This window comes from Nothoprocta perdicaria, unplaced genomic scaffold (genome assembly GCF_003342845.1).
Source record: "Nothoprocta perdicaria isolate Ctin4 unplaced genomic scaffold, notPer1 scaffold_16, whole genome shotgun sequence".
In the NCBI taxonomy this organism is placed as follows: domain Eukaryota; kingdom Metazoa; phylum Chordata; class Aves; order Tinamiformes; family Tinamidae; genus Nothoprocta; species Nothoprocta perdicaria.
Genome location: NW_020454760.1, coordinates 6739402 through 6761008, shown reverse-complemented (window position 1 = coordinate 6761008; position 21607 = coordinate 6739402). Strand labels below are relative to the sequence as shown.

General features: G+C 44.3%; 1 protein-coding gene across 1 annotated transcript in view; it reads right to left on the bottom strand.

Moving 5' to 3' along the window:
• The window catches only part of CABLES1 (Cdk5 and Abl enzyme substrate 1), a 59205-nt gene that overhangs the window by 18188 nt on the left and 19410 nt on the right, over positions 1-21607 (bottom strand). The window contains exons 3-5 of the mRNA XM_026035507.1: positions 11399-11470; positions 9840-9932; positions 4118-4195 (exon numbers count right to left, since the gene is read on the bottom strand). Coding sequence (XP_025891292.1) covers positions 4118-4195; positions 9840-9932; positions 11399-11470 — 243 coding nt within the window. The remainder of the gene's footprint in view (positions 1-4117; positions 4196-9839; positions 9933-11398; positions 11471-21607) is intronic.

Sequence of the window (21607 nt, the reverse complement as noted above, 5' to 3'; positions counted from 1 at the left end):
TACAAAAACCCACTGGGGGAGAATAGCAAGAAACTTGGTAGCAAGTCAGAACAGTGTCCTGCTTTGCTGTGTGCCCCTTTTGTACAATCCAAAGGGCAACTGTGATGCTCTCATTTCTCCTTTAAATGTTTCCCATTTTCTACACTCACAGTATCACCTCTTACCTGACCGGCCAGACTCACTGGCCGTGGTGGGTCCAACTCACCGAATGGTCTCGTTTTGCCCCATTTTGCAGCCTGTGCCAGGGCCTGGCCTGCTGGGCCCCCGGGCACTGCAGTTACCTGTTACCTGGCACGACAGCACCAAAAACACTTCCTTCTCACCACCACTCAGCTCCTTGGTGCTTCCACCAAGCACTTCAATGGGCAAAGTTTATTTCAGTGAGGATTTGGCTGTAAAAGCTGGCTGAACCTCGTGTGCAGTACTTCAGAAAAGAACACAAATCCTTTTTACATAACTGCTTTATAACTGCTTATTATATAAATGCTTTACTGCAGAAGAATGATCGATTGCCCATACTTTGATCCTTGCAGTTACTTGCCTTCAACTACCAGCAAGTTGAGTAAGATAAGTTCCTGTGTTCACGTCAGCGAGCAATCCTCAGCAGCTACACTTACTGCAGGCAAGTTTCTAACCGCTTAAATGAATTCAATGCCATGAAAAATAAAACATAAGGTGAGCCTGGCCAGTTATATAAGGACATGCACTATTCAATGCTCTAGATTCTCCTATTCAATGCTCTGGATTTTCCCACTTTCACACACTGCCTCCAGCCCCAGGGACACTCATCCACTTCTGCTCCAGTGACTGACAGTTGAATCCAAAAGCTAAATGTGTTCCAGTGTCACATCTATGTGACACCATTGGCTCTGCTCCTTCCTCTAGTCTTTTAGATTAATCTCCTTTATAGAACCTTGGAAGCTCGTAACTGTTTCATGGAACATCACAAAATAATATAAAACCGTAACAGTTACATTTTCAATCTGTGAATAAGAATAAATGCTCAATGTTTGCTATTAATACAAAAACAAATAAACAACAACAAAAAATGTTTTTAAAATGCTGTTTTTCAATTAAGAAGCAGAACCATGTCTATCAAAGAAAAGAAACGAAGAAAACTGCAAAACCAACCAACTTCCCTACCTTTTTTGCCTGGGGAAAAGACATAACCTTTTCCTCCCTTTTAACACTGCTAACCTACATTATCCTCTCCTTTTCAGAAAACTTCTAGGTATCTTAAAATACTAATGAAAACTAGATGATTCTCAGAGCGCCCTGGGGCATTTCCTGCTGCTCTGGAGCAGCGGCGGCTCCGAGGATCAGCTCCATTTGGAGCCCAGCTCCATTTGCTGCGGGCTTTGCCCACCGCCAGGTGCCCTTTGGCAAGGGAGCCCTTGGACACGGCGGCTCAGGAGAGACGCAAGGGGTACCTCTGAGAAGAGCCATCGCTGCCCTGGCTCTGCTGATGGGCAGGAGGAGATGGGAACTGCTTCTCATCTGCTCCTAGGGAGAGTCCAGCGGATGCTGCACCAGCAATCCAGTTCCAACACTCACTGCAAAGTAGCTCTCCTAGCTCCTGAAGGACTGTATTTCAGTGACAGAGAAGAACTCAAAAGAAGAGTATTAGCATAATATTATGCACAACGCTTACAATTTGTAAGTGTTATGAAAGAATACTGCAGTGCCAACATGCCTATATAGCATAATATCAGGGAATGGTGAGAAAGGAGTGGAGAAACAATTCTTATAAAGCACAAGCATAAGGTGCAGTGGTCTTGGTTGCATTTCCTGTTGTATGTGTTTCATTTGCAAATGGTACTACAAAACCTCTGTGTTGTAGCAGTATGTGCCTCACAGGTAAACAAGGCTTTGTTCAGTGGAAAAATCCAGATCACAAATATCCGTGTAGCCACAAAGAATACTTGTAGTAAATTAAAAGAAGAGTTAACAAATGCTAGACTGATTCTGCAGTACCACTAGCCCATGACAGCCCTTGTACTGCCTGAACACTAAACTGTGCATCATGCAGTAACTTTGTATTTCGTTTAAACCAAACCAAAGCCATCAATCCTCAGCAGTTTGCCAATACGATCAGTGTAGCTGAATCCTGAAGGTGCTACAGGTGACCTTGCAGTACAATCTTCCTTAAATTGTTTTCATCTGGATACATCTGCTCTTACAGCTACTCTGGTGATCTAGATGTGGGAGTAAAAAGGAAGCTCTGGTCCTGCCCATAACCCTACTCTTGGCCACAGAGACAGGGGAAGCTGCATCTGCCATCACGCCACGAGCAAGGATGTAGGCAATCTTAATGTACCCAATCCTGCAGAACAGAAATTTTGGCCTAGATCCACAGAAATACTTTCCAGTGATTTCAGCCAACGATAAGAGCATCTCAAAATCCTGTGCATCTAGTTGTTCATTCTCCCCTTCCCTCTTGCACTGAGGTATTATAGTACTATCCGCCGCTCCTGGCGCTGGTGAGGCCGCACCTCGAATCCTGTGCTCAGCTTTGGACCCCTCACTGCAGGAAGGACATTGAGGGGCTGGAGCGAGTCCAGACGTGGGCAGCAGAGCTGGGGCAGGGGCTGGAGCGCAGACCCTACGGCAGCGGCTGAGGGAGCCGGGCTTAGTTAGTCTGGAGAAGGTTGGGACACTCAGGGGAGACCTCATTGCTCCTTACAGCTGCCTGAAAGGAGGTCGTAGTGAGGCTGGGGTCGATCTCTTCTCCAGAATAACTATGGACAGGAAATAGGAAACTGCCTCGGGTTGCACCATTGGTGGCATCCCTGTCCTTGGCACTGTTCAAGAAACATGTAGATGAGGCACTTGGGAACGTGTTTAGCAGGCCTGGTGGTGATGGGTTTATGGTTGGACTTGATCTTGAAGGTCCTTTCCAATCCTAATGGTTGAATGATTCTATGATAGGCTAAAACATTTACATCAGACAGTAAGAAAGATGAAGGGTATTTCTAAAATCTTGGCTTTTTAACATCTGGAATGGGGCTGGTTGCTGTGTACTGGCACTTTCTACCTTCTCATCCCGTGCCTTCTTGTAATGCAAGCCATTACATGTTGAAACAATATTTAGGTTTGCTGCTGAGCTCATTACTGGCATAACTCAGAAGATATAACCAGCCATCAGCCTTACAGGATACATTCAATTTTCCATGAAGTGGCAATTTCCAGAGGGCAGCGACCATAAACGAATGGCGATGCACCAAAGAAGAAAGAACAAAGCTGACAGCCTGTCAAAAATTTGCCTGATATGTCCTCCCCATTTAATTAAAGGAAAAAAAAATACTGTAGGAGACAGAAGAGCAAGCCAACTTTCCCATGAGATACCTCCTTCCTTTGCACATTAAAAATCATCTCTCTTGCTTTGAATTACTGATGCATGAGCTGCTTGTGGCAAATAATTCTCCAGAATTAAATAAATGTCTGAAAACAGTGACACAAATTCACCCTTTTTGCACTGGGTCAGTTTGACTTGGGTCTTCAAGTAAGACCCATTCATGGGTCTTACTCAAACCCACCCCATCCTACCAGCTGAGCACTAGCCCCAGATTTTGCAAACACAGCTGCTCCAGATGCTGCTTTGCTGCCTTTCCCTGCAGGGGCTGAGCCCAAACCAACCACAGGCAATTCACAGCTCCTTGGTGGCTGGGCGAGCTCGTGGGCAGCCAAGGTGGCCACCGAGTCCTGTGCCCCAGGGCTGAGGTGACACTGCCGTGTCTTCACTCGCCCTGCGCCCCTGAACCCTGCAGCAAGCTGGGCTGCAAGACAGCGTTTCCCAGCTGAACCCAAGGTCTTTTACTCAATGATCTGAGCGCTGGCTAAAAGAACAATAACGTTATAGAACATACACAACATACAGAACATCGACGGTGGAGCTTCTCCAATTTAATAATTTAAGATACAAGAACACCAAATAAATATATTGAGGACTCAAAACTGTAGTTTTAACCTGGTCATGTTCCACAAGGCAAACATTTCTAGGTGCATTTCTCTTTTCTCAGAGCAGATATTTAAAAGCATCAGCCTTGGTCACAGTGTTGTCCATACTCGGTTCTATATGCTTACCCAGACTATGTAGTATGTGTATAAATATACATACCCGACTTGGGTACAGTCTCGATATGGCAGCACTGAAAATATGCTACAGAAGGATCTTCTGCTGCTGATAAGGACTATTCTAAAATATAAAAGAAAATAAAAAAAAAATCAAAGACTAAAATTTAAAAATCCCACCACAATATGCAAAGCAACAGATGTTATCATCAAGGAATTAGTAATCACAAACTTCTCCCACTGACAATTTCTCTCCTTTTTAATGCGTGACGGCTTTCATCTCACAGATAAGGTACGATGCAACCAAATGCTCAGTGCAGTGCCGAGGGCTGTGCCGTGGATCAGCCAGCGAGCGAGTTGCAGGGTGCCATCCCCTGTTCAGGCTTTCTACACGGAATATATTGAATACATTTTACTCGTAATTCAGACTGGATTTTTTTTTTCTGAAAGTCCTAGTGAAAGAGACCCGGTCAGGAGGGCCAAGCAGCTCTTCTGATGGATGACCACTACGTCTAAACCAAAGCAACCCATCCTTCTTCAGGGTCTATCACTGGATGTGGCAGCTGCACAGATGACAGAATCCAGCATCATGAAAGCTTTGGCCTCACCTTTAATGTCAGCACACAGCCCAGACAGCACAGAGCTTATCTCAGGAACCACTCAACTCTTACAGCAAATGCCTGGTGTTTTTCAACCAATTTCCAAATCTTGGCATCATCTTGCAGTCTCTATGTGGCATTCAATTGAGCACCGTAGCCTACTGAAGGCTGTTACTCGTTTCACATCCACACTGCTACTTTTTGCCACCAAGCTCTGACGTATCAGTAAACAACATCAAAACTACTTTGAGGTCAAGACTCGCTTTCCATAAACCCACGTGAACTGCCATTGGCTACATAACTAAGGTCTGGGGAGAACCAGATGGGCAAGGTGCCAAGCGAAACTTCACCTGCAGATATGGGTATATAACACTGATAAATAATTGTTTATAAATACAGCCTCTTTCCTCTGTAGGTTCAGGACACTGCCTGTTGTGTAACTGTACAAGGAAAAGCCCCTTCTTCTGCCCCAAACTGGTCAACAGTCTGTACCCCAGCATGTTCTCCTAACACATGAAGAGGGCAGCCTGTGTACTTCCAACCTGACTAGCACTAGGATTTCCTTATGCTGATACTAAAAAGCTCCATTTATGGTCCAAAATAGTATTATTGATTGTTTCTTCTTCAGGGTTCTTTCATTTTCCTGCTCTGCTCTCCAACATTGATGCTGTTTGCCACAGACCAGCAAGGGGCCAGGATTTCATCCCAATATTTGCCCGTTGCCTCACGCTCATCAAAGCTGCATGACAAACCCTAGCAAGCTATTTTATTCTGTGCTGTCTGAATATCAGCAGATGCACCTGTGAGTCTTGTACCCATCATGCTGTTTTTAAAGCATTGTTTTCTTATGGGACTAACTCAGTCGTTATTCTTGGAAATCAAATAAAACGTTTATGTCACCAAGAGAACTGCTGCATTCAGCTATTTGGGAAAATGAAAGACAATCAACCTTCCTTCTTCTGGATTGTCCCACTACAGCAATTTCATTTTCTTCTTTAAAAGCATATTTAAGAGCAAAGTGCCGTTCTCTTTGTGAAAAAGGATGGTGTCTAATAACAAACAAGTATATGGCATTAGAAAGTTCTCCTACAGCACAAATCATAGGACCTCACTGTTTGTTTGGATGCCATAACACCCTTTACCTATGGTAAGCATCTCCTGAGCCGTAAGATGCTGTCATGCTGCAGTAGTAAGTTGCAAAGGACAGTGAAATCGTTTTACAAATTTGGGCAAGACAGACAACAAGCAAGAAAACCTGGAATAGGATTAATTCTGTGCTTGCCATAGCTTATTATTGCTGAATGTTTATTACTCACAACAGCTTTCTTGTTCCCTGAAAGCCTTGTTTGCTGATGTATGAAACTTGGCACAGATGGTGGGGCTGACATCAGAAAGCATCTTTGAGCTCGGAAAACCACAGTTCCCACCAGGCATATCCTCCCCATTTCCTCTAGCTGCTTCTGGAAATACAGCTTCTCCATCTCCAGTGCCTTACTAAAAAGATATCCTCTTACTGTTTAAATAAACACCGATGCTTTCCACATCCACAAGCAGGGGCAGCACTGCGAATCTTCCATGGAAATGTTGCTGTATTAAAGGGGATTGGATCAGCTGGGAAATGAAAGGCATCAGCTTGGATTCTTTTTCGTTAGGACCCAAACACCACATGTGCACTGCCAGAAGCCATGGGGCACAAGGTTCTCCCAAGCAGGGTGTGCAGCCCGGGAGCATGAGCAAAGCTGAGAAACACAGAGCAGCGACACCGCACAGCTCTGCAGCACCCCAAAACTCAGCTCAGCTCAAGGACACCCAACACTGGCACCTCCAGGCCCCATATAAAAAGCAGCCAAACACAGGCTGACCTTTTATGAGGCCAGAAACAGCCTCAATCTCAATCACCTGGTCCAAAAAGGGAAACAATCAACTTTGGGTCCCTAGGAAAAGAGAAGACCGGAGCTGGCCCATGGTAACTGTTTAGAAGCTGAGCGTGGAGGTACAAAACAACATTTGATTTAGAAGTTCACAGAACACAGTGGTATCGTTGGTGCAAAAGGCCCAGAAACTTGCTTGAAGTTTGCTTTGAGAAGGAAGGTATGGTGGAAGCGGCTGTCGCTTCTGAGAGAAAAACACTTTCTTGGATTTTCACTTTTCAGCAAAGAGCACCTAAGACACTGCACAGCTCCAAATCAGCTCTCAGCAGAAGTAGCCCAGGATGGAGTGGATTTACATGCCCCAGTTGCCCCTGTGCCATGTTTAAAATTACCACATAGTAGGGTTTTGTTCTTCCGTTCTCACATTTCACCAAAAAGGTGTTACTTCAGAGCAACCATCGTGTGCAGTGGTCTGAGAGCATTTAAAGCAAATCTTCCAACTTATTTAAGGAGATGTGTGCTATAAAACTACAAAAACTACGCATTTTTGCTGAGCACAAAGCTCTCGGCACAATCCGTATCTCCTGACTAAAGGGACTTTCTGTAATCACGCACTGTGACATACACTATCCACACTCTATACACCCTCAACATCGTCACCCCCTTTCTTATATCTGATTCATTAAGTTTGACTATGGGGGCTTTGCTCCCACATGCACAAAGTACACACACAAGGCACGTCCCTTTGGAGTCTCCCAAGCTGGGGCTATTTGGAAGTGGCTGAGAGTAGTTACAGACCCTGGGGACACTGCACATACTCAGCCTTGGTGCGTGCCGGCGTGTGTGCCCGTGCCCACGATTGCGAGGGCAGCAAACAGCTCGTGCATCTACTTTTCCAGCATGCCCGTGTGCAGCCTATGGCTTCTGCCTGGTTTTGGCCAAAGGGTACCTGGCAGAATGCACGCTAATAAAACTTGAAAAAGCAATAGGGTGGGGGAAGTGCTATTGTTTTACTGCTTTTCTACCTGCTCTATGGGATGATTCTGGAAATGATCTTGTCACATTCTCACCCCGGAGTGTTTGTTCAGCTGGCTCGCTGTGCTATTTGGTGGCCTCTTCTGCTAGATAGGAAGTCTGCTTTGACGGTTGATGAACGACACCACCACAAAACCTGCTGAGTAGAGGGGCCAGGTTTCACTGGGTGAAACCACACGCCACCAGCTACATTTGCAGATTTGTCTCCTAGGGTTGGCATCGTTCTGCTTCTTAATGGGCAAATTACATTGTCCTGTTTTACAAGACTGCTTTGGTAACACAGCCCAGGAAACCTGGTCTTCCATAATGAACCACGGCCCACAGATCCAAAGATACTGGTTTAACCAGCACATAAAACTATCAACACGAAGCTAACAAGGAAGCACACTGTGGTCAGCAGAGGTGGTTTCTCCCCATGCTGAACTACTCCTCGGCCAACTATTACTTTAACCATGGCCAATCTGGGGAGGACACGAGCAGTGAAGGTATCAAAGCACTCAAAACCTCTGCTCACTTTAGGCCAAATCCTTAAAACAGCTTCACCTGAATTTTCAGGGCCCCGTTTTATCTAGCATGGCCATTAGTTTCACTGGGGGCAGAGGTGCACAGACTCCTGGAAAACCAGGGTACTACTTCACTTGCTTACTGCTCAATTCGGCTGGCCCTCAGCGGACACAATGTGTTGACTTTACATTTTATTTTTAGCTAACGTCTCTGGGACTCTTTGTCCATAGGATGAAAAGCATTTCAAAAACAATGCATCTTACTCTTATTGTATCTGTGCTCTAGATAAATGGATCTTTATTATGATTATGGAAATAACCTGCAAAACTGTGCGTGCTGATATAGATAAGCTAGCTGAATAATAGAAGCTTACTCACTGCCTTCTTAACGAGAAAAATATTCTGTTTTCTTATCAAACATAATTACTGATATATAAACCCAGATAAAATGCTGTGTGTATTTTAGAGATATATTTTTGCAGCAAATGGAGGAAAAAAGTCTTATTTTGTAGACTATTCATGAACCACTTATTCATTTTTATAGGTAATATTTTTATCACATTTATGCATATATTTTATACGCACATCTCAGAAATTAGTAGTCTTTGTGGAATTTGCGTAATACTTTATGAATAAATATTTTCCCGTGTAAGAAATTCCCAGGGCACATGTATATATGTTATGCACAGAACAGACAAAAATTAGGGGTCTGCTTTTTAGAGTTTGATTCCACATAAATTTGTTGAGATAATAACAAGCCATTAGATAACAGTTAATGGTTTTGCATGCATCTGTCTGCAACAAAAGTGGTGTCTAAAACCTCTTGGAGTGGTGTCTACCACCTCTCAGAGCCACGTTCTAGAATGCTTATGTTGATTAATCCTGCTTGCTGCATTTGTAGATATGACACTAACCACGGGAAAAGTGTTCTCTAGCCAAGTGCCACATTCAATTCATACAACAGTTGTGCAGTATTATATGCAAAATGCTGTAACAGGGTCGCACATTTGGTGAAAAACCACCAGCCATGTGCAACATGCACCGTCGCATGGGTACGTATGTACGTACAGGGGTGTGCAAGGGCTGGCACTCCGTGCACAGCTGGGTCTGCTTGCTGTCCTCATGGTCAGGTTTGGAAGGACAGGCATAAAATAAAACACACAGAGAGATCACCTTGGGAAAAATACAGAGGATGGGTGTCACCCTTCTTGCCAGGGGGGAGCTAGCTTCACATTAGAGCTTAGTGGTAATGGAATTACGAAGCTATACATTGATGGGAAGAGCAGGATGGGCCATGTGGTGTGGAAGGTCCCTGTTGTCTGCTGCTAGATATATAGGTCCACGGGGCCTACACCTGCAGTCTGGTAGCCCACGAACCGGCTGGTCCTGTCACCCAGGCAGGTTGAGCCACGTGCCCCATCTAACACTTACCCTCTGGCTCTGTCCTCCCAGAAACACAGCCAGAGCCCTGCCTGATGGCACCACTCGTTTTCTTTTTGCACTTGTGTTACACTTGTGTTACAAAGACACCGACCTTAAAAATCTCCTGGTGGGCAATTCCCACTAGGATTAATAATTTACTTGAGCAAGGAGTGTGCACTACAGCCCCCACGCTGGGAGACTCATTAATGGCTGCTATTGCCTGGGCATTAGGCAATTTGCAAGGGGCCCCTGTGCTGTTTCGCAGGAATATTGAACCTTCCTTTTCCCCCCTGCCCCAGGAATTGCCTTTGGAGCAGTAGCCTTTGCATGCACAGTACCTGCCGTTCCTGGTGTCGTGTTGCCTCATGTTCTTGATGAAATGAACCTTCTTGAAGTTCTTTGGTCTGGGGGATCCTGAGAGAGTCCGACATCTGAAAAATAAATCGGTTGGGGGGAAAGGAGGGAAAAGACAAAAAAAAAGAAGCGCATTCAGTTCCCTGCTGCACTGCGGCGAAGTCTACACAAAGGCAGGAAGGAAGGACCAGACAAATTATTCAAGTCACCCTCGTTTAGGAATCAGCAACAACAATGAAGACAATAAGTCTGGAAAGGTGACAGCTCAAATAATAAAAATATTTAAATTAATAAGAGAAAGTGCCAGCACCCTCCCTTCACGATAAAAAAGTTATAAAAATCTCAGCAAAATAAAACTTCCTGTAATCTGCTGTGATAGCTTAGATTTTGCTTTCAGAGGAAAAATAATGAAATGGAACCTAGTAAATCTTCATGCAAGTCTTCCTCCCCATACCATCACAGGCACTTTTGTATCCTCCTCAGCTTTTGCTAGGGGAGTTATTGAGAAATGTTCTTTCTTGTTTTCATTTTAGAAAAACTATAATCTTCCATTTACAAAGGCGATCCCCATTTACTTTCAGCTCTTTGATGTTCCTGACAGCATATTAACCAACAGAAAAACAAGCTAACCCAGGAAAAATCTCTCTTCTAAACATTGATCCTTAGCTCTATTTTACACTTGAACTCCGCAGCAGAGGAACTGAAGGGTGAGCCCAGGGAGTTCAACCTGGCTTCTGGAGTCCAGAGTTCACAGCCAGGGCTATCTTGGCCACTGCCAGCTATCAACTCTGGGGGCAAACTGTGGTAATGTTCTGTATTTCACTTTACCTGACTATTTTTTACTTTCATTTTTTTTACTATGTATTTACTATTGGTTTTCTTCTCGATGGCAAAATCCTCACAGTTACCTCATCCTAGGGTTACAATTACTCATTTCCTTCTTCATGGGAATATACCACCACGGGAGTGATACTACCAACATTTCTGTGAACTAGCAAGTAAGTTAATGCCTTGCTAACCAGATTCTGGCTGTATCTTTTGCAAATTCTATATGTTTGAATCATTTGTGGGAATGGTTTGTAACACACTGGTCAGTGTACCACAGTGGCTGGGTAAAAATCATCAAGTTTTGGCAACAGGCCGGTGGGTAGAGGCTCTGCTATGAAGTCTGTGCTTCCAGGTAAGGAGAGACCAAAGTGAGTGTGCATAAACAGGGCTATAGGCTAAATACTGCTATAAACCAGCTCAATTAGAGGTCCCAAGATCAAGGGACATCATTGGAAATGAAGCTCCTGCCTGGCCAGACAGCTGAGCTGGCGGCAACCATGTGCCAGCCGTGTCACTGATGCTGGACATGCTGGAGCTGTTAAACACTTGCTCTATCTTCCCTTGCCCCTCATGATGCCCAGGGACTAATTCCTATGGTGCCCAGAGAAGCTGTTGCCTCCTGGATGACGGGTATTTCAATGAGGGCAAGGATAGCAAGTCTATCCAAGCTTATGCCCTACAGTTAAGGAAGCAGAGAGACAGCAAATACAATGACCTCCGCAGCGGGGCATTTTCCTCAATGTCCTCCAGGGTCTCCAGAGAAGATCGCTGGGAGATCAGCCGGCGCCTGCAGACAAAACAAAACACAAGAGCACCCTTGGTTAGAGTAAGAAAGTACTCAGAGCTGTTATTTAGTAAAGCTTACAAAAAAACAAAAACAAAAACAAACAAACAAAAAGAATTTCATAGAAGCTTCTGTATCAAAATGTAAATTGCAACTTTCCACTCCCAACTCTTTCTTCTCATTTTTCTGTTTCCAAATTTTCCCTTCTTTACAGGGGTTTGCCACCCAGCCACCACCAGCTCCCCACGTGCCGTGCTGCAGCGTGCAATGCTGTAGTTGCAGCTAAAACAGATTAGTTTGCCTGTTTTAAACCAATTTTCTCCGCTTGTGTCAGATCCCTCCGCACGCTGTGCTGGGATGGAGTTGTAAAGGAAATGTTAGCCTTTCTTTTTTGGGATTTCTCACTGTCGTAATGGGCAGGGAAGAAGCTCCAGGTCAGGAGCTCCTGGAGCCAGGCTAGAAATCAGATTATTGAAAAGTTTTATTGAAAAGTTTTCAATTCAAAACAACCCTGAGGTTCAGTGACTCATTTTACTACTAGATCAAACACCAGCTTGGTATCACTAACCCTCAGACAACACATTTCAAGACTGACTAAATGTGTACATGGGTTTTTGAGTACTCAGAAAAACATCACCAAAAAAAGTCCCCTAAAAATCACCAAAAAAAGTCCCCTATCAATTTACAGAACAATTAAATGTGAAGCACAATCCTCTTAGGAAAATATACAGGCCTGCCTCCCCTTTAAACTTGTCTACATTCACATTTTTGAGGATCTGGCCCTAGATGCCATGCACCTTCAAAATACTACTAGTGATGAGGAAATCTGCATTTTAGGGTGGTCTGAACTTGCTGCTGCAGACAAAGATGACACCAGCCATTGGTCTCCTGCGCTCCACCGATGGTCACTGCACAGACAGACGTTTTTCTAGGGAGAAATGCAAAGCAAGAAGAGCTCCCTTTCATTTCCAGTTCCATATGTCCATAAATAAAGGTGGGAGGCATCAGCTACCAGCACCCCTTGATGTGGTAAATGTCATCTACTGCTTTTTAATAGCTCTTATTAAATGTTATTGTCTTAATAGCACGCTTCTTCTACTGGCTTGATAGCACACCACTTCTTGTGGTGTTAGAATGCAAAAAAAAAAAAGAAAAAAACCCTCATTGGTCAAAGAGAGATTAACAACACTCCAACCTCAAATATATCGGGCTAATAACATCACATTTACCTAAATGCTGCAGTGCACTTGTACCCCTCTAGATGCATATTCCAACTGCTATCGTGACTCCCTTCCAACACGTTCCTCAAAGTTACTCATGGCTCTCAACATTTCTGCTGATGGTTGGGTCGAGTTGGGTTTGAAGACTGTCCTGTATTCATCGGGGGGCAGAAATATGTCCGCATTCACCTTCCCGACCGCCCATCTTTCACCTTCCCTGGAATCAGGAGCTGTGACGAGCCCGGCTCCCTGCACGCTTCCTGGAATGCTGGAGAGGCAGTTTCTGCTTCCAGGAGTTTCCGCTGCCTGGGATCTGATCCCTCTTTCCGCTGAAGAGCCTCAGCCACACTGAAGTATGGGCAATTATTCCATTTTATCTTAAATCTTCATTTTTGGGCCTAATTAAGATGACCTAAATACCAACACGCATAAGCCTTCCACAGCTGGATATTATGCCACAAATGCCAGCTAATGAACTCACCTACTGTGAACTTACTCACATCCTGTGCCACACACACATAAAAAGGAAAAAAAAAAATGTTTTTGGAAAAGTGAAGCTTTTGAAAGGGCCAAGGAACACAAGCAAAATCTGTTTTTCATTGCCACCATTAAAAATTAATCACATCAACTTGTATTTAATATTTAAAGCAATTTATCATATTCCTCTCTATAGGCAAGCGTTGGTCAAGGTTCGTCTATGCAACTTTTAAAAGGGCTATTCTTCAAAAATGGATTAACTTTAGCAGCGCATAGATGCAGATTTCAGATGAAACAACCCAAACTGCTCTATATCACATATCGTCACTGATGGAAAGCTGCTGATAAGACACATGCTGATACCTGCTTTATAAAGTGCCTTGCCTAAATAAGTAGGAAAAAATCCTCCTAGTGTTAAATAACAGTATCTATAAACAGACCCAAACAAAATAGCATTATATGACTCATACAGGATTCCTGCTTCTGGGATAAGTCTACAGGCACGTGAATCTTGAATATATGAATGTTTTAAAACTGGTATAGGGTGTATCTCAGCCAGTTAACACACACTCAAATACAACTGGCTTTCATAATAAAACTGAAGATGTTTCAGGAAAAATCTTATTAATTTTCTCAAAGAAAATTGTTCCTCTAGCTTATCAAACTCACCTTGGGAAGTACATTTTTAGCTTCTGAAGACAGTGACCTCATGGAGCTAAGGTAAAGCTCTTGCAGCAGGTTGGTGACCGTGGTCTTGTGCAACTTACTGAACTTTTCTATTTTAAAATCACGTAAAACTCTTTTCCTTAAAGATATATCTTTCCTGTTCACTGTGCACTCTTTACATGAGTCTAGAAATGGTTAATACCATAAAACCAAATTCCAACCCAAATCCAAAGCAAGAACTAAAGAGGTATTTGGTGCACTGGCATTTTAAATTGTTACTTTCTAAGACTCTCATGATCCTGTCTGCACACTGGATTTATCAATGACCAGATGTCTGAATTTCTGTGTAAGGATCTTAAAATCTAAAATGTTGCCCGTTTCCTCTCTCCAAAGTCAGATTAATGTGTCTCGGTTGCAAAAATGAAATAAAGCACAAAGACGAATGAAAAAAACACAAGTCTGTAGCCAAGAGAGCAAAGAGCCAAGGCGAGTACAATGCAAAAAGACTCACTGTAACCAACTCACTGATCTCTGGAAAATGAACTTCCCCATCAATTGTTGCAAAAGACTCAGCTCAATTATGTTAAGCTCAAAATCTTAATCCACACAGAAAGGAGGTGATAGAAACAAGGAACTGCAATCACAACTCTGCATAAAGCTATCCAGGAAGGAAAGAAGCAGATGATAATCCAAGAGATAAGGAAAAATAAATCCACGCGTAATGACTTTCCAGCTACAAAGCCAGGGGAAAATAGCTACACTTTAAATATCCTTAATTTTTGTGAGGGCTGTGGGTGTGTTGGGCCCCACTGCTCCTGTTGAGGTTACGAACCTGCTGCTTCTGGAGCCAACAGCACAGGGACCTGGGAGCCACTTCCCTCCCTTCCCAGTCAGCCTCTTGGCTCAATACCCCAACCCAGGCCCAACTCCCAGGCTGAACTGGCTGTTTCAACCTTCTGGCGTGTTAGAACAGACATCAGTTGTATATTCATCACTATTTCCTTCATGACCTCTAACTCTATGACCCAACATTATCCCAGATGAAAGCGGGTGCTAATGAGTCCCTCTCACTGCAGTTTTTACTGGAATTCCTACGGCCTGGCTAGTTTTCCAGCTGCCTTTTTGCCAATATCATAGAAAGATAAACACAGGAAAAATCAACTCTGAGACTATTAAATATTACTAAGGAAAACAGAGCTTCACGGAGCTACCCAAACTGATATAAAACTGTTTAATTATGTGTTATAATTAGGAAGCCAAGCCTTTACCCGTAAAGAACATCGAACAACTCAGTGTGCTGTGCATTGGCAATGCTACCCGGGCTGGGAGTTAAAAGCACTCCCAGCAAAAGTACATGTTGAAAATGGGCTAATTGGTTTGTCAATTCAATAGCTCATCCACCAAACAATATACCCAGAGAAATGCATGTACAAGTCACTGCTTCCAAGCAGGATGCAAATATAGCTTGTGACTACAGCCTCCTGCACCGTGTGGCACGAATGAAGGTCTCTCTGACACACAGATTTAGAGACAACTGTATTGTCAAGAACCTGGTTCTGTTAGGAAGCATATTACAAGGAGAAAGGAGCCTTGAAATCTTCGGCTAGAGAGAATTAGGAGAATAGCACAATGCCTAAGCTTGCTCAGCCTCCATCAACCTTTTGGCAGCAGCAGAAAGACGGATGGAAAACGAGCAGGGGAGAGCTGACATGAACATGTCTCATTTCTAGACTATTCCCAAAACAGGTGTCCTACCTGCACGTACTGTCCTACCTGTAGTGTCATCTAAATCCTTCTCCAAGCCTCATACTTGCTCAATTCACAGGGCAGGAGCCTGGAAAAACACAGCGTAAACTGCTACCTACTGACTTGTCTGCATATAACACGCAAGAGTACCAGATACACTCACCACCATCCCAGAACTGGGGCTTTCTAGGTACACCAAAAATTTGCCAACAAATTATCCGCGTGTCAGATACAGAGTACAAAAATAAATAAATAATAGAATTAATAATGAAAATATTATTCTAATGATATTTCACAAGGTGCCAATTAAACATAGTATTTTATTCATAAACTTTTGTGTAGTTTTATGCCCTTGTTCTTTTTAATGGCTGGGAAGTTTCTATCACAACCCTGTCCCAGGATGCCACAGTCACCACTGGGCTTGCTGGACTTGTATTAAATACAGTATCGGGAACAACAGTGCTGTGTGGGGATGGAGTCGTACGTGTACAGCAATCCCCAAATACTGATTCAAGGGTCTCCTTCATTTCTGGCTCCCTCAGCCGGATTTCCAGCTCACGGCGGATGGATCCTGTTTGAAACCACCTTCTCCGCAGGCAGCTGCATCTGCCCCAGCCCAAAGGAGGAGCTACGCAGCCCTCAGGAGGACACATTTACAGACAGCAGAGCTCTCAAACCTCCTGAAAACACCCCAAACCCACATCCTCCGTGATGCGTAACCGACTGTGTGCACATTAGCTGTCCTCTGTTAGCTCTACTGACCATGCGGCAGCGCGGCGGCTCCGATGGCCCCCAGTTTGTGCGCAGGGATTGACTGGGAGTGTGCCCGAAGGCGGGCCCAGCCCTGCTTTTCCAGGAGCCATTACCTCACAGCCCCGCGCGCCTTATCACGGGAAGGCATCGCTGGGCACCCGCTTCATTAAGGGCGCTCAGAACTAGCAAAGGAGCAAAACAACCAGATTAATCATCCCTGCTATGACAACAAGGATGCCTGCCAAGGCGGACACAATAGCTCTGTGAAGAACATACAAATTCCTCATCTTTATGTCCTTTTTCTACTGCAAAACCTGGAGCATAATAGCTTTTGTCTGATCAGCATTAATCTAACAGATCTTCATGTGTCGCTTCTGCCTGACAAACTCAGATCTGTGCACGGTAAAATGATGCAGATCTAAGTCTCTATCCACAAGCTGTGCTGAAACTGAAGAGCCAGATCCTAGGGACACCTAAGAGCAGAAACAAACCATAAACACCCCAGTGAGGGGCACTGACTGAATAATCCACATGAAGAGACTGGCTTTACAGAATCAGATGCACTAATGTCTTGCTTGAGAAGTGTCAAAGCTCTGAAAGCAGCTAGGAAACTGAAAGTTGAGGTTAAACTACAGCCTTTTCCTCTTTGTTTTGCTGTATTTAATTCTTGCTGTTTCTCAGACTACCACCAACCCTATCACCTCCCTTGCTTCCAGATGCACATATACTACTTAAGAAAAAATACTCTGCACCACCATGTCTTCAGATTAGAAATCACTAGGCGCTAATAAATCTCATCTCTGAAAATACATCGTGGCTGTAGCAAATTGTTTGGACAAAATCCTTTGGGGAAAAAGCGCTTCCCGTGTGAGCAGCACATAAAGAGCGATCGAAAGCAGCGAGGCCAGCACGAGACACGGCGGCGGGCGCGCGTGGTGGCCGTGAGGGCGTCCAGCGGCGCGGGCTCTGCAGTCCGCAGATTCCCTCCGGATCAGGCACTCTTTCCCACCATCCTGCTACATACCAAGAAGTTACTGCTGGTCATGCCCTCCTCTCCTGCTCCGCGTGCTGCTAAAGCCCAAGCCAACTCGCAGTGTTCAGAGATGGCAAACATTAGATATTGAGTAGTGAATACTGGATACACTTTGGGATATCTGAGATAACACCAGGTCCTGCAAGGCAGTCCAGTGCCCAAATTTTAAATATTATCTCAGCCCAGATGCCCTCTTACTAGCTCATGCAGGATCGGTTTTAATGCCACAGGCACTAAAAAGCATTTAAGTCTAAAACACATTGCAATGACAAAAACCACCATTCAAAATGGTAAAACCATATAGGATATGGCAAAGGAAGATGCTTATTGCCAGGAATAACTGTTTCGAGACGCTAGCCTGCAAGCCCCCAGCATGCAAGACAGCAGCTTTCCTGCTCATTCCATTAAGGCCAAATCCTGGAGCCAGGCCACGTAACTGCCCTGGTCAGACCAAACCACTTCACTGTTGTGGTGTCCCTGATGGGAGGACAGCACCGTCTCCTGACCCCTTACCCCACATAAAGCCAGACCCGAAGACCCGAACGGAATGCAAATTTATGGATTTTTGTATTCTTGCACGCCCCACTTACTGTCAGTGCTCTGGATTATCGGAGGTACAGCTCTCCCAGGGAGCTCCTGGGAGAAAAAGTAAGTGTGGGGGCCTACGGTCACGGTAGGAGGAGAAAATGTCCCAAATGGCTGCGAAGGTTTTGGAGAGGCCGTTTGTTAAAGAATCTTCTGCTTCCTAGGTTCAGGAAAGGCAGGTTAGGTTCCTGCATTGGACAAGACAGACTTCTTGCTAGGAGCTGCTGTGATACGCTTTACCCACAAAATATTGAGACGGAGATGAGACACGGCCAATAACTCGAATTTCTTGTACATCCTCTACCATCATCACATTTCCATAAAGTCAGCAAGGGAAAAAAATTATCTTCTTTAGCTGAGGACGTTTCTTTTTGCATTTTTCCCTGTCGGTGTTTCATCTAAAGCTTTTAAATTTAAGCACAAGCCTCATCATATGCACGAGCTTTTTAAACTCTGTTAGAGGGAAAAGCCTGTAAGCCAATGCAGATGTATTTGATACCTACTGCCTTGACTGTTTGCCTGGAACAAATTGATGCCAAAGCCATTTCCCTCACATGATGACGGTTGAGGACAAACCCCATGCAGATGCAAGCTAACAAAAGGATTTTCTGTCTGCTCGTCCTTTCCCCTCCTTTCCCTTCTCAAAACCTCTTTGCTGCCAGCAGCTTCCTTTAGAGACCAGGGAGCCAAGTTCTCCTTCAGAGGCTGCAGGACTGGCCCGTTCTCAATCATTTGGAGTTTTTTTCCCATGATAACAGAAAACAAGGTGCTTTGTCATCCGACTTGGTGGCAACTTTGCAGCTGAGTGGTGACGAACTTGCAGCTCAGCAGCAAAGACGAAAGCTGACAAACGGCCACGAGGAACCAAGGACAGGCTTCTTGGAGCCTCTCCCACCACTTCCTTGGGGCCAGCAGCTCCTGTCAGCTGCCCAACTACCACGTTATGCATCCTCATAAGGATGCAGAAAGTCCATAAGGAATGGACCTCACCTACACCTCATTCTCAGGTGAAGGAAGCTCCCTGAGGGCATGCTGCAGAAGCAAGGGAGAGGAATGTGGAAGGGTTTACAGATTAATCAGGCAGAGCAAGGCGGTGGGTTCGGGCTGCTGGAAGCGGACTCCTCTGGGATGCTCTCCGCAGCTCTCCACGCTGCAGATGAAACGAAACGCGCTCTGGGAATGCAAATGAATGAGGACGTCACGAGGAGTAATTCAATTTGGACCTGCAGGGACTGAGGTTTGCTTAGTTACCTACAAGATCTTTATTTAACTGCAATCCTGGAACAATATGTAGCGCAAACTCTGATTTTCACTTCATTTTACTGGCGTCTTAAATCAGGCTTGATACCTTCCTCATGTAAGAGTTTTTTAGGTCATTATATATTATCAAAATTTCATCAATATACACATATTACATGTATCACATGTATATAATATGTGTAAATATTATATATGTGTATGTATATTTATGTGTATGTATATATATGCACACTTGCACACTCTGTAACAGTTTATATTTGCAGAACAGTGGGGTTTTTTTAAATATTTAAGGAGTCGGGTAAAGCTTTCAGTCACATCTCCAGTGTGGATAAGTGGAACAAGACAGCTAATTAGTCATTCTTCATTTCAATCCTCAATAACCACAAAGAGAGCCTGTTTTTTTACTGCAGGCCTTGTCTTACATCAAATAATTTGGAGATAACAAAAATAAGTTCTCTTCCTGCAGGCACATAAGCAAGTATTTTGATACAGAAGATGAAACAGCATTTGAAATTTACTGTAACACTTCTTCCCTTCCCAGTCACTAGAGTACGTCCACGAGGACGCGTCACTAATCTATAACTATATTATTCAGGCTGACAAATCTTGCACAGTCTGCTGTTTCGGCACTCTGGAGCACAAGCCCTTAATAGCTGACTGCCTCATTCCAGTGAAACAAGACAATTATCAGATGTAACTCGCACAATTAATACCACTGCTGCCAGCATTTTCAACAGAGATTTGCTTCTTCTATAGCTCATTTGAAGTCTTTGGGGGATATGTTATTAGTACATCTGTCCTGCTGCAAACATAATTATCGTTCACAGCTCTGTTTATCTTGCTGATCAGGAAGCGCGCCGGGCCAGCCTTCCACATGGAGAACGCTCCCGAACGGGCCAGGGAATGTAGCTGCCCCGCTCGCCAGGGCTGCATTAACGGCCTGCAGCACTGCCACTGCTCTCCGCTCAAACCTAGGGCCATTTTCCGAGCAGACCCAAGGCCAGTGCTAACCTCACTGGATCATATTTGTGCAGCTTGCTTGGGTCAGTTTTACCGGCTCCGTAATTCCCTCCTGCTCGCTCCTATCCAGGCTCCTGCAAATCCCCTGCGCAAGCTAATGGGGAGCCCATGGCCACCGTACTCACCATCATCAAGGCCATTTGAGCAAAATGGACATGTACATTGACCAACAGGCAATGATATGAGACAAATGTGACCAAAAATCACGTCCCTGTTACAGAGACTCCCATGTCACAGAGACTCGGGAGACCCCACATGGGCTTTTGCACCACTCTGAGCATGCAGGTACACCAAAACCTAACTCCAATGTAGCTGATGCTTTTCTGTTTCATGCAATAAAACATAAAAACATAAGAATCCAATGAATTTCCATCATAAATCAAACTTTCTTTTTCCCGGCATTTAAAAAATATCTGACAGGACATAAGGGACTTGCAAGACACTTCATGGTTGATGGGATCTTGTTACTACACTAAAGGATTGGGAAGAAAACCATTTCCTGATGATATCAGAAAAAAAAAAGTTTCCAAAAGACATTATGTTGCTGATGATACATAGATGATAAAGCTCATTAAATGTTTTTAAAACATGGGAGAAATTCATAAATCCCTACCAACACAACTGCAACTACAGGCTGACATTTGTGTATGTAGAACAACGACATGTCCACAGAAAGCATTAAATTCACTATGTTAATATATTGACTGGTTATGGATTATATTCATGGCAACTTATTCCCAGATCACTCTGATGTTTCACTTAATTTTGTTAAGATAGGGTGACTGTGAATAATGTGCTAGCGCAGCGGTTCAATCAATTATTCTCTTTAAATTCAAGAACTGTGCATATCCAGGCTGCTTAATTCCCCCATACATCCGCATTTGCAAATCTTTGTTCTCTGAAGAGCTTTCAGAAGCTCAAGTTTTAATCAGAGGACTATTTCTGATCCTAATTTTCCAAGCCGCAGTAAGCTGCTTCATGACCTAATCCGACGGCAAACGCACCATCATTATGCAGCGATTTCGAGCCAGTTGTGCACTAACTAGTGTCTTATTTTTCCAAGTGCTGATGGAGCAGGTGCCTCGGCCCAATTAGAGCTGCCAGTCTGCAGATATCGCTGCTCCGAGGTCAGCCCACGACCCGCTGAAGCAAGGACTGCTTGGCGTGAGCACAACGCGCTGCAGAACAGCGTCCGAGCAGCAGCCTGATTGACTTGGAGTCAACGTTTCCGTTCCAAATTAACCCGTTTCTTGCACCACATACATAGTCATCTGAGTACAGAAGACTTAGAGGGCTCATCTTTTCAGTGGTGGCCAGCAATAGGACTAGAGGAAACGGCCACAGGCTTAAGCACCAGAAGTTCCCCAGGAACTTAAGGAA